The sequence below is a fragment of the Pristiophorus japonicus genome, chromosome 26 (genome assembly GCF_044704955.1).
Source record: "Pristiophorus japonicus isolate sPriJap1 chromosome 26, sPriJap1.hap1, whole genome shotgun sequence".
NCBI lineage: Eukaryota > Metazoa > Chordata > Chondrichthyes > Pristiophoridae > Pristiophorus > Pristiophorus japonicus.
The window spans coordinates 3,239,787-3,251,993 of NC_092002.1; the positions used below are offsets into that span (position 1 = coordinate 3,239,787).

The window sequence follows — 12,207 nt, forward strand, 5'->3', positions numbered from 1 at the left end:
CCCGGGCCTGGCAGCGGATATGCCGCTGTGGAGGCCGTCACCTCGAACGCGATCCTCAGCGAGGGGCGACAGGGCAGCGATCGGGGAGCAGGGACCTTGGCCTGTAGCCGCCGCCCCCTCTCGACCAGTGGTGCTGAGACTAACTGCGCCGGGGGGGGGGGGGGTGGTCTGTCTGGGTGAGTGCGGAGCAGGAAAGCGTTGCAGAAAATCAGCCCAGCCGAGTGTGGGGGTGCCACGCCGTTTAATAGTCCCAGGTTTTAATAACGCGACGGTTTTTACTTTTTCTTCTGCACGTGTGCACAGTCGTACTTCCCGCGCACGACCTTGAGCTTGACCCCTGGCAGGTCCTGGGTCCTCCCGCCCTCCACCAGCACGATGTTGTGTTCCTGTAGGTTGTGGCCCTCGCCCGGGATGAAGCAGATGGCCTCCCGACCGTCACTCAGTCTCACCCGGGCACACTTGCGGTTGGCCGAGTTGGGCTTCTTCGGTTTGCGCACCATGGTCTTCAGCACCACCCCCTTGAGCTGCGGCCGGCCGCAGGTGGGGCCCAGCTTGGTCGGCTGGCGCTTGGCCTTGCCCTGCTTGTGCATCTGGTGCAGGGTGGCCATGGCTCGGCTGCTCTGCCGGCAGGCAGGAAGAGGAGGAGGAACCGCTGCTCCTGGCAGGAAAGCTCGCGGGAGGAGGGAAGCTGCCGCGGTCCCGGTCAGTCTCGCTGCTCCTAGAGGGAAACACAGAAATGGTAATGGCCACTTTAAGACAAGCAATATTCCTCTTGCGGAATATTAAGAAACCAAAGACTTGCATTTATATAGCGCCTTTCGTGACCACAAGACATCACAAAGCACTTTACAGCCAATGAAATACATTTTGGAGTGTGGTCACTGTTGTAATGTGGGAAACGCGGCAGCCAATTTGCGCACAGCAAGCTCCCACACACAGCAATGTGATAATGACCAGATAATCTGTTTTAGTGATGTTGATTGAGGGATAAATATTGGCCCCAGGACACCGGGGAGGACACCGGGGAGAACTCCCCTGCTCTTCTTCAAAATAGCGCCATGGGATCTTTTACGTCTGCCTCAGAGCGCAGGCGGGGCCTCGGTTTAACGTCTCACCCGAAAGACGGCATCTCCGGCAGTGCAGCGCTCCCTCAGTACTGCCCTTCCAACAGTGCGGCACTCCCTCAGTACTACCCCTCCAACAGTGCGGCGCTCCCTCAGTACTGCCCCTCCGGCAGTGCGGCACTCCCTCAGTACTGCCCCTCCGACAGTGTGCCGCTCCCTCAGTACTGCCCCTCCAACAGTGCGGCACTCCCTCAGTACTGCCCCTCCGGCAGTGCGGCACTCCCTCAGTACTGCCCCTCCGACAGTGCGGCGCTCCCTCAGTACTGCCCCTCCGGCAGTGCGGCACTCCCTCAGTACTGCACTGGAATGTCTGCCTTGATTTTTTTGTGCTCAAGGCCCTGGAGTGGAACTTGAACCACACGCTTCTGACTCAGAGGCGAGAGTGCTGCCCACTGAGCCACAGCATAGCAACAGGCTGTTTGGCCCAGCAGGTCTACGCCGATGTTTATAGAATCAGAGAACGGTTACAGCACGGGAGGAGGCCATTTTTTTTCATCCACCTTGGAAAAAAAAACAGTAAAAGGGAATATTATTTGAATGGGGAGAAATTACAACATGCTGCGGTGCAGAGGGACCTGGGGGTCCTTGTGCATGAATCCCAAAAAGTTAGTTTGCAGGTGCAGCAGGTAATCAGGAAGGCGAATAGAATGTTGGCCTTCATTGCGAGAGGGATGGAGTACAAAAGCAGGGAGGTCCTGCTGCAACTGTATAGGGTATTGGTGAGGCCACACCTGGAGTACTGCGTGCAGTTTTGGTCACCTTAAAGAACGATATACTGGCTTTGGAGGGGGTACAGAGACGATTCACTAGGCTGATTACGGAGATGAGGGGATTACCTTATGGTGATAGATTGAGTAGACTGGGTCTTTACTCGTTGGAGTTCAGAAGGATGAGAGGTGATCTTATAGAAACATTTAAAATCATGAAAGGGATAGACAAGATAGAGGCAGAGAGGTTGTTTCCACTGGTGGGGGAGACTAGAACTAGGGGGCACAGCCTCAAAATACGGAGAAGCCAATTTAAAACCGAGTTGAGAAGGAATTTCTTCTCCCAGAGGGTTGTGAATCTGGAATTCTCTGCCCAAGGAAGCAGTTGAGGCTAGCTCATTGAATGTTTTCAAGTCACAGATAGATAGATTTTTAACCAATAAGGGAATTAAGGGTTATGGGGAGAGGGCGGGTAAGTGGAGCTGAGTCCACGGCCAGATCAGCCATGATCTTATTGAATGGCGGAGCAGGCTCGAGGGGCTAGATAGCCTACTCCTGTTCCTAATTATTATGTTCTTATATGTTCATTCAGCCCGTCGAGCCCGTGCCGGCTCTCTGCAGGAGCACCTCAGCCAGTCCCACTCCCCCGCCCTTTCCCCGTAGTCCGGCAAATATTTTTCCTTCGGGTATTTATCCAACTCCCTTTTGAAAGCCACGATTGAGTCTGCCTCCACCAGCCTCTCAGGCAGCGCATTCCAGATCCTAACCACTCGCTGCGTAAACACGTTTTCCCTCATGTCGCCTTTGGTTCTTCTGCCAATCGCCTTAAATCTGTGTTCCCTGGTTCCCGACCCTTCCACCAATGGGAACAGTTTCTCTCTCGATCTACTCTGTCCGGGCCCCTCATGATTTTGAACACCTCGATCAAATCTCCTCTCAACCTTCTCTGCTCCAAGGAGAACAACCCCAGCTTCTCCAGTCTCTCCCCGTCACTGAAGTCCCTCATCTCTGGAACCATTCTCGAAAATCTGTTCTGCTCCCTCCACATCCTTCCTAAAGTGCCCAGAATTCGACACAATACTCCAGTTGTGGCTGAACCAGTGTTTTATAATCCGCCTTCTCTTTCCCATACTTGTTCTCGCCCGAGTCTGAGCTCGTACATAGAAAGGGAAAACAAACAAGTTGTGATTTTGTTCTAATTGTTGGTCACGTTGATACATGCAATTCATGCTTACAGGAGAGATAATCATCTATTTACATTCTCGACCTCTCTTAATCAGGAGTGAATCTCCACACAGCCTCCATCACTAAAGCTTCTCAGGTTCCTTCTTGTCCCAGACACTCCTTTAATCCTCACCAGGTGGAACTCTCAATAACTGTTGGAGGGGGACTGTCTTGGCGAGAGAGAGAGAGCGAGAACTTTGCATATACGAATTCAGACTAGGGCGAGATGAAGTATGGGGAGGAGGAGGCTGATGTGCAGCATTATAAAACACTGGTAGATGCAAGGAGGATGTTTCCCCCGGGCTGGGGAGTCTAGAACCAGGGGTCACAGTCTCAGGATAAGGGGTCGGCCATTTAGGACTGAGATGAGGAGAAACTTCTTCACTCAGAGGGAGGTGAATCTTTGGAATTCTCTGCCCCAGAGGGCTGTGGAGGCTCAGTCGTTGAGTATATTCAAGGCTGAGATCGATGGATTTTTGGATATTAAGGGAATTGAGGGATATGGGGATCGGGCGGGAAAGTGGAGTTGAGGTCGAAGATCAGCCGTGATCTCATTGAATGGCGGAGCAGGTTCGAGGGGCCGAATGGCCAACTCCTGCTCCTAATTCCTAATTCTGCCCCAGAGCAGAGGGTCGTCCATGTGCTGGAATAAATGAGAGGATTGGACTCGGGAGGGGCAGAGCTGCTTTGAGGTCGTCTGGCCCGATCTAGCACTGGACAGTCGGGCTCAATTCGGCCCATCATCCCTTTTGTCTCCCTAATCTCTCCTGTCCCACCCTATCACACACCTTCCCTTTTGTTCTTCACCCTCCCCTCCCCCTTTCACTGCCCCCTCCCCCGCACTTCCTCAACAATCTGTTACATCTCCAACTTTTCCAGTTCTGACGAAGAGTCATTGACCCGAAACATTAACTCTGTTTCTCTCTCCACAGACGCTGCCTGACCCGCTGAGATTTCCAGCAATCTGTTTTTATTTCAGGCTGGGCCAGGGGCCTGAGGAGAGGGTCAGGTTGAGGGGCATTTTGTTCCCCGGGAGGGTGGAGAGAGTGGGTAGAGGCAGGGAGCGGGTATATGAAGTAGACCAACCTGTACTGAACGCTTAACTTCTTAAAACAACCCATCCATCATAAACTTTCATGGGATTACACGGGATATACGGCACAGAAACAGACCATTGGGCCCAACCAGTCCATGCCGGCGTTTGTGCTCCACTCGAGCCTCCTCCCGTCTTTCCTCATCGAACTCTATCAGCATAACCCTCTATTCCCTTCTCCCTCATGTGTTTATCCAGCCTCCCCTTAAATGCATCGATACTATTCGCCTCAACCCCTCCCTGTGGCAGCGAGTTCCACATTCTCACCGCTCTCTGGGTAAAGAAGTTTCTCCTGAATTCCCCATTGGATTTCTGGATGACGATCTTATATTAATGGCCTCTAGTTACGCTCTTCCCCACAAGTGGAAACACTCTCTGTGAGAGAAAAATGATTTCTCTGCCGCCGCCCCCCCCAGTATTATTTTGTCCTCTACTCCTGAAGACCCTAGCACCAGCGCTGTATTCAACAAGCTATTTGACCATGACATCCCAGTTCGATCCTGTCCTTGCCCGATACCCAAGCGCTGGATAGTGGTCAGGAGACGGGGCAGAAGCACTGTCCACAACCCAAGGCCAATTAAACAAGAAGAAAACCTGACTCGAATAAAACTCCTCACCCAAAGTCAAGGACGACATCCAGGTCCTGATCACACCGGCGGAGAACATCTTGTCAGGTGAGCCCACACCAAGGCAGCAACACGGCTCTCAGTCCTGCACAAGGAAAGGAAACGATTGGGATGAGGGACTCCAGTGACGTGCTGGGATTGTTCTCCGTAGAGCGGAGGGGAGATTTAATACAGGTGTTCAAAATTATGAAGGGTTGTGATAGCGTCGATGGGGAGAAACTGGTTCCACTGGCAGGGGGTTGGTAACCAGAGGAAACAGATTTTAAATTATTGGCAGAAGAGCCAGAGGGGAGATAAGGAGAATTTTTTTTTAAACGCAGCAAGTTGTGATCCGTAATGCGCTGCCTGAAAAGGCGGAGAGAGCAGATTTAATAACTTGTCCTACTCTGACAATTAACTTTGAATTAATTTTTGGGATGTGGGCATCGCTGGCAAGGCCGGCATTTATTGCCCATCCCTAATTGCCCCTTGAGAAGGTGGTGGTGAGCCCCCTTCTTGAACCGCTGCAGTCCGTGTGGTGAAGGTGCTCCCACAGTGCTGTTAGGGAGGGAGTTCCAGGATTGTGACCCAGCGACGATGGAGGAACGGCCGATATATTTCCAAGTCGGGATGGTGTGTGACTGGGAGGGGAACGTGGAGGGGGTGGTGTTCCCATGCGCCTGCTGCCCTTGTCCTTCTAGGGGGTAGAGGTCGCGGGTTTGGGAGGTGCTGCCGAAGAAGCCTTGGCGAGTTGCTGCAGTGCATCTTGTAGACGGTACACACTGCAGCCAGGGGGCGCCGGTGGTGGAGGGAGTGAGTGTTGAAGGTGGTGACAATTTTAACTCGTATTCCGGCCTGACCCCATGTTTGGGAAACCTTTGATCTTATATGGAAGTGAGGAAGTCGGGGAACCACCTCGGCACAATCTAAGGTACGAGATGGCGGGGTTTGTTCTGGGAAATATTCCTCCTCCTCTCCCGCAGACGGTGTGGGTACAGCTTGCAGGGTCGCCGGCCAGTGCCCCTGGGCTCTGAGCAGTGTCCACGCAGGACATCGAGGGTGGGCTTGATATTTGACCATGGGGAGCATCGTGGCCCGGCCGGATTCTCTCCAGCACGGGTGGCCGGGAAATAATTGGCCCACGGACTCCAACCAACAATTCCCCTCCCCCCCCCCCCCCAGGGTACTGAGGCCAACAAGCTTCCCCCCCCCCGAAACCCAGGGTACTGAGGCCAACAAGCCCCCCTCCCCCCCAACCCAGGGTACTGAGTCCAACAAGCCCCCTCCCCCCCACAACCCAGGGTACTGAGTCCAACAAGCCCCCTCCCCCCCACAACCCAGGGTACTGAAGCCAACAAGCCCCCTCCCCCCCCCCCAACCCAACCCAGGGTACTGAGTCCAACAAGCCCCCCTCCCCCCCCCCAACCCAGGGTACTGAGGCCAACAAGTCCCACCCCCCAACCCAGGGTACTGAGTCCAACAAGCCCCATCCCCCCCCCAACCCAGGGTACTGAGGCCAACAAGCCCCCCCCCCGAAACCCAGGGTACTGAGGCCAACAAGCCCCCCCCCCCAACCCAGGGTACTGAGGCCAACAATCTCCCCCCCCAACCCAGGGTACTGAGTCCAACAAGTCCCCTCCCCCCCCGAAACCCAGGGTACTGAGGGCAACAAGTCCCCTCCCCCCACAACCCAGGGTACTGAGGGCAACAAGTCCCCTCCCCCCACAACCCAGGGTACTGAGGGCAACAAGTCCCCTCCCCCCACAACCCAGGGTACTGAGGCGCCAACAGGCCGGTATTGCGCCCGGTGCCGCTATCACTACAGGCGCGCGGGGGGGGGGGCGGGGGGCGACTCCAGGCTGAGGCCCAGTCCGGGGACCTTTATTCGGGGTAAACTCACCCGCGGGGCCGCCACTAAACTCAGGCTCCAGGCGGAGCTAGGCCGCGCTGCACTGGCGGGCGGGGGGGGGGGGGGGGCGGGGCCTCAAACATCCGGGCACTGAGCCCGGGGCCCCGCCCACCTGGGAATAGCCCCGCCCCCGGCCCAGGGGGCCCCGCCCACAGCTGCTCTGGGTTATTGATATTTGACCATTTCTCCTGAACTTGAGGGCCCCTGAAAAAAAAAACCCATCATCATCAGAGGCAGCCCCTCGGGGTCGAGGCAGACTTGCCCCCGCTCCAACAGTGAGTCCTCAGGTGGCCGAACAGCCCAATCCGGGGGCCACAGTCCCTGTCACAGGTGGGACAGACAGTGGTTGAGGGAAGGGGAGGGTGGGACTGGTTTGCCGCACGCTCCTTCCGCTCTCGGCGACGAGACTCGAGGTGCTCAGCGCCCTCCCGGATGCACTTCCTCCACTTAGGGCGGACTGGTCTTTGGCCAGGGACTCCCAGGTGTGGGTGGGGGATGTCGCACTTTATCAGGGAGGCTTTGAGGGTGGTCCCTTGTCACGTTTCCTCTGCCCCACCCTTTGGCTCGCTTGCCGTGAAGGAGTTCCGAGTCGAGCGCTTGCTTTGGGGAGTCTCGTGTCTGGGGGGGGGGGACAATGGTCAGCGGAGCTGGTCGAGTGTGGTCAGTGCTTCGAGGCTGCGGGATGTTGGCCTGGATGAGGACGCTAATGTTTGGCCGCCTGAGGAAGAGAGTGCGCGAAGGCCAGGCCCTCAAAACTGCCACCAAGCTCATGGTCGACAGGGCTGTAGTGATACCCGCCCTCCTGTGTGGCTCAGAGACGTGGACCAGGTACAGCAGACACCTCAAATCGCTGGAGAAATACCACCAACGATGTCTCCGCAAGATCCTACAAATCCCCTGGGAGGACAGACGCACCAACGTTAGCATTTAAAGAAAGACTTGCATTTCTATAGCGCCTTTCACCACCACCACCACACGCCTCAATGCGCTTTACAGCCAATGAAGTGCAGTCATTGTTGTAATGTGGGAAACACGGCAGCCACTTTGCGCACAGCAAGCTCCCACACACAGAAATGTGATAATGATCCAGATAATCTGTTTTAGTGATGTTGATTGAGGGATAAATATTGGCCCCAGGACACCGGGGAGAACTCCCCTGCTCTTCTTCAAAATAGTGCCATGGAATCTTTTACATCCACCTGAGAGAGCAGACAGGGCCTCGGTTTAACGTCTCATATCAAAGATGGTACCTCCGACAGTGCGGCGCTCCCTCAGTACTGCCCCTCCGACAGTGCGGCACTCCCTCAGCACTGCCCCTCCGACAGTGCGGCACTCCCTCAGTACTGCCCCTCCGACAGTGCGGCACTCCCTCAGTACTGCCCCTCCGACAGTGCGGCACTCCCTCAGTACTGCCCCTCCGACAGTGCGGCACTCCCTCAGTACTGCCCCTCCGACAGTGCGGCGCTCCCTCAGTACTGCCCCTCCGACAGTGCAGCGCTCCCTCAGTACTGCACCTCCGGCAGTGCGGCTCTCCCTCAGTACTGCCCCTCCAACAGTGCAGCGCTCCCTCAGTACTGCCCCTCCGACAGTGCGACACTCCCTCAGTACTGCCCCTCCGACAGTGCGGCACTCCCTCAGTACTGCCCCTCCGACAGTGCGGCGCTCCCTCAGTACTGCCCCTCCGGCAGTGCGGCACTCCCTCAGTACTGCCCCTCCGACAGTGCGGCGCTCCCTCAGTACTGCACCTCCGGCAGTGCGGCGCTCCCTCAGTACTGCCCCTCCGACAGTGCGGCGCTCCCTCAGTACTGCCCCTCCAACAGTGCGGCGCTCCCTCAGTACTGCCCCTCCGACAGTGCGGCTCTCCCTCAGTACTGCCCCTCCGACAGTGCGGCGCTCCCTCAGCACTGCCCCTCCGACAGTGCGGGGCTCCCTCAGTACTGCCCCTCCGACAGTGCGGCGCTCCCTCAGTACTGCCCCTCCGACAGTGCGGCGCTCCCTCAGCACTGCCCCTCCGACAGTGCGGGGCTCCCTCAGTACTGCCCCTCCGACAGTGCGGCGCTCCCTCAGTACTGCCCCTCCGACAGTGCGGCACTCCGTCAGTACTGCCCCTCCGACAGTGCGGCACTCCCTCAGTACTGCCCCTCCGACAGTGCGGCGCTCCCTCAGTACTGCACTGGAGTGTCAGCCCCCGGAGCCACACCTCAGATTGTGACCAGAGGAACTCTCTCTCAGTTATAAATGTTATTTCCAGGCCCAGGCTCAGAGTTTGCTCCCTTCCTCCAGCCAAATCCCAGACTCCCATCAAAACAGAAACAGGTTGTAACTCAGCCACCCTCTGAGTCTAGGGCTCACTTCCGGGTTCTCCTCAATGCCGCTTCCGGGGCACCAATAACACTTCCGGTTCGTTTCCCTGGCAACCGGAAATGGAATGCAATGTGAGGATGGAGAGAATGTCAGAGTGAGGGATGGGAGGTGTGTGGGAGGGGGATGAAGGGAGTGTAGGAGGGATGGAGGGAGTGAGAGAGGTATGGAGGGAGTGGGATGGATGGAGGGAGTGGGATGGATGGAGAGAGTGTGGGAGGGATGGAGGGAGTGTGAGACGGGGATGGGAGGAGTGTGGGAGGGATGGAGAGAGTGTGGGAGGGATGGAGGGAAGTGTGGGAGGGATGGAGGGAAGTGTGGGAGGGATGGAGAGAGTGGGATGGATGGAAGGAGGGAGTGGAAGGGATGGAGAGAGTGTGGGAGGGATGGAGGGAAGTGTGGGAGGGATGGAGAGAGTGTGGGAGGGATGGAGAGAGTGCGGGAGGGATGGAGGGAAGTGTGGGAGGGATGGAGAGAGTGTGGGAGGGATGGAGAGAGTGGGAGGGATGGAAGGAGGGAGTGGAAGGGATGGAGAGAGTGTGGAAGGGATGGAGAGAGTGTGGGATGGATGGAGGGAGTGTGAGACGGGGATGGGAGGAGTGTGGGAGGGATGGAGAGAGTGTGGGAGGGATGGAGGGAGTGATGGAGGGATGGATGGAGTGGGAGGGATGGAGAGAGTGTGGGAGGGATGGAGAGAGTTGGAGGGATGGAGGGAGTGTGGGAGGGATGGAGGGAGTGTGGGAGGGATGGAGGGAGTGTGGGAGGGATGGAGGGAGTGTGGGAAGGATGGAGAGAGTGTGGGAGGGATGGAGAGAGTGTGGGAGGGATGGAGGGAGTGTGAGACGGAGGGATGGAGGGAGTGTGAGACGGAGGGATGGAGGGAGTGTGAGACGGGGTGGGAGGGAGTGTTGGACGGGGATGGGAGGAGTGTGGGAGGGATGGAGGGAGTGTGGGAGGGATGGAGGGAGTGTGAGACGGGGTGGGAGGGAGTGTGAGACGGGGATGGGAGGAGTGTGGGAGGGATGGAGGGAGTGTGGGAGGGATGGAGGGAGTGTGAGTCGGGGATGGGAGGAGTGTGGGAGGGAGTGTGGGAGGGATGGAGGGAGTGTGAGTCGGGGATGGGAGGAGTGTGGGAGGGATGGAGGGAGTGTGAGACGGGGGTGGGAGGGATGGAGGGAGTGTGAGAGGTTCGGAGGGAGTGTGGGAGGGACGGATTGGGGAACGTGGGCTGGATGTGATTAATGAGATTGTTTGATTGCAGCGATGCACCTCAGCCTGAGCGGTGCTGATGTGGAGCCACAGGAGTAACGGGACGGCCTGGGTTGCTGAGATGTGGAAGTATGTGACGAAGAGAGATGATAAAACGATTGTGTGCAGCATCTGTGGCCAGGAGCTGGCACTTTCCGGCAGTGCCACCAGCCTCCGGCTGCACCTGGAGCGCAGTCATCACATCCACTTCCGCGAGGACTCTGAGCGCAGTAAGCTGCAGGGAGCGGAGAGTGTCACGGAGCGCATTCCTGGCTGTCCCAGCGCCAAGGACAGGACTCCGAAGATCACAGAGCTCATTGGGATAGACAGCCCTGTGAGTCATCGTACCAAACTTAAACATAACTTCAGAATTGTGAGGCGGTGATGGCTGGGGTACAGTCTCACACACACTGACCCTCACTGGGGTACAGTCCCACACACACTGACCCTCATTGGGGTACAGTCCCACACACACTGACCCTCACTGGGGTACAGTCCCACACACACTGACCCTCACTGGGGTACGGGTCCCACACACACTGACTCTCACTGGGGTACAGTCCCACACACACTGACTCTCACTGGGGTACAGTCCCACACACACTGACTCTCACTGGGGTACGGGTCCCACACACACTGACTATCACTGGGGTACGGGTCCCACACACACTGACTCTCACTGGGGTACGGGTCCCACACACACTGACTCTCACTGGGGTACGGGTCCCACACACACTGACTCTCACTGGGGTACAGTCCCACACACACTGACTCTCACTGGGGTACGGGTCCCATACACACTGACTCTCACTGGGGTATGGGTCCCACACACACTGACTCTCACTGGGGTACGGGTCCCATACACACTGACTCTCACTGGGGTATGGGTCCCACACACACTGACTCTCACTGGGGAACGGGTCCCATACACACTGACTCTCACTGGGGTATGGGTCCCACACACACTGACTCTCACTGGGGTACGGGTCCCATACACACTGACTCTCACTGGGGTATGGGTCCCACACACACTGACTCTCACTGGGGTACGGGTCCCACACACTGACTCTCACTGGGGTATGGGTCCCACACACACTGACTCTCACTGGGGAACGGGTCCCACACACACTGACTATCACTGGGGTACGGGTCCCACACACACTGACTCTCACTGGGGTACGGGTCCCACACACACTGACTCTCACTGGGGTACGGGTCCCACACACACTGACTCTCACTGGGGTACAGTCCCACACACACTGACTCTCACTGGGGTACAGTCCCACACACACTGACTCTCACTGGGGTACGGGTCCCATACACACTGACTCTCACTGGGGTATGGGTCCCACACACACTGACTCTCACTGGGGTACGGGTCCCACACACTGCGGTGCTCAAGTCCCTGGAGTGAGGACGAACCCACGACCTGCTGACTCCAGGGTAAGGGAGCTGCCCCATGTGCCACGGCCAACACATAAATAATCCCCACATTCGAATAATCCATTCACAGTTGGCGAGTGCTGTGCCAAAGGGAACGTGGAGAGGAGCAGTAAGCCGGATAGTGACATGAGGGAGAAAGGAATAGAAGGAGATGGTGATGGGCTGAATGGCCTATCGCGATGTAATTCTATCAGCAGGAGTCCCTGCATTCTGGGGATGGGGAGGGGGGAGGCAAGGGGTGAATTTTGCCGGTGAAGTGCCCCCTCCCTCAATCTCTCCCCCCTCCCTCTCTCCCTCACTCCCCCTTGCTCTCACCCCTCCTCCCTCCCTCTCACCCCCCTCCCTCCCTCTCACCCCCCTCCCTCTCACTCCCCCTACCTCCCTCCCTCTCAACCCCCTCCCTCCCTCTCACCCCCCCTCACTCCCTCTCACCCCCCTCCCTCCCTCCCTCTCACTCCCCCTCCCTCTCACTCCCCCTCCCTCTCACTCCCCC

At 57.3% G+C, this 12,207-nt stretch overlaps 2 protein-coding genes across 4 annotated transcripts in view; one reads left to right on the forward strand and one right to left on the reverse strand.

Moving 5' to 3' along the window:
• Positions 1-224: 224 nt before the first annotated feature.
• Positions 225-8,987, reverse strand: mrps12 (mitochondrial ribosomal protein S12). 2 transcript variants are annotated; one of them, XM_070867559.1, is made up of 3 exons: positions 8,863-8,987; positions 4,766-4,859; positions 225-718 (listed from the first exon to the last, which is right to left on the reverse strand). In XM_070867559.1, the coding sequence occupies exons 2-3, from the start codon at positions 4,812-4,814 to the stop codon at positions 276-278; spliced, it is 492 nt and encodes a 163-aa protein (XP_070723660.1). In that variant the 5' UTR covers positions 4,815-4,859; positions 8,863-8,987; the 3' UTR covers positions 225-275. The 2 variants fall into 2 exon arrangements, with proteins under 2 accessions (XP_070723660.1, XP_070723659.1); XM_070867558.1 differs by lacking the exon at positions 8,863-8,987 and adding an exon at positions 6,654-6,724.
• A 112-nt stretch (positions 8,988-9,099) lies between these two features.
• Positions 9,100-12,207, forward strand: part of LOC139239054 (E3 SUMO-protein ligase ZBED1-like) — a 9,330-nt gene continuing 6,222 nt past the window's right edge. Inside the window, exons 1-2 of one of the 2 annotated variants that reach the window (XM_070867561.1) lie at positions 9,100-9,134; positions 10,285-10,605. In XM_070867561.1, the coding sequence (XP_070723662.1) occupies positions 10,312-10,605 (294 nt within the window). In that variant the 5' untranslated portion in view covers positions 9,100-9,134; positions 10,285-10,311. Of the gene's footprint in view, positions 9,135-10,275; positions 10,606-12,207 lie in introns of those variants that run through there. The other variant, XM_070867560.1, reaches the window with a different exon arrangement.

Excerpts from the sequence above, each read along its gene's own strand:
- mrps12 (XM_070867559.1), bottom strand. The coding sequence starts at position 4,814 with ATGTTCTCCGCCGGTGTGATCAGGACCTGGATGTCGTCCTTGACTTTG. Across the intron at positions 719-4,765 it reads GATGTCGTCCTTGACTTTGG|GAGCAGCGAGACTGACCGGG; the intron begins GTGAGGAGTTTT and ends GTTTCCCTCTAG.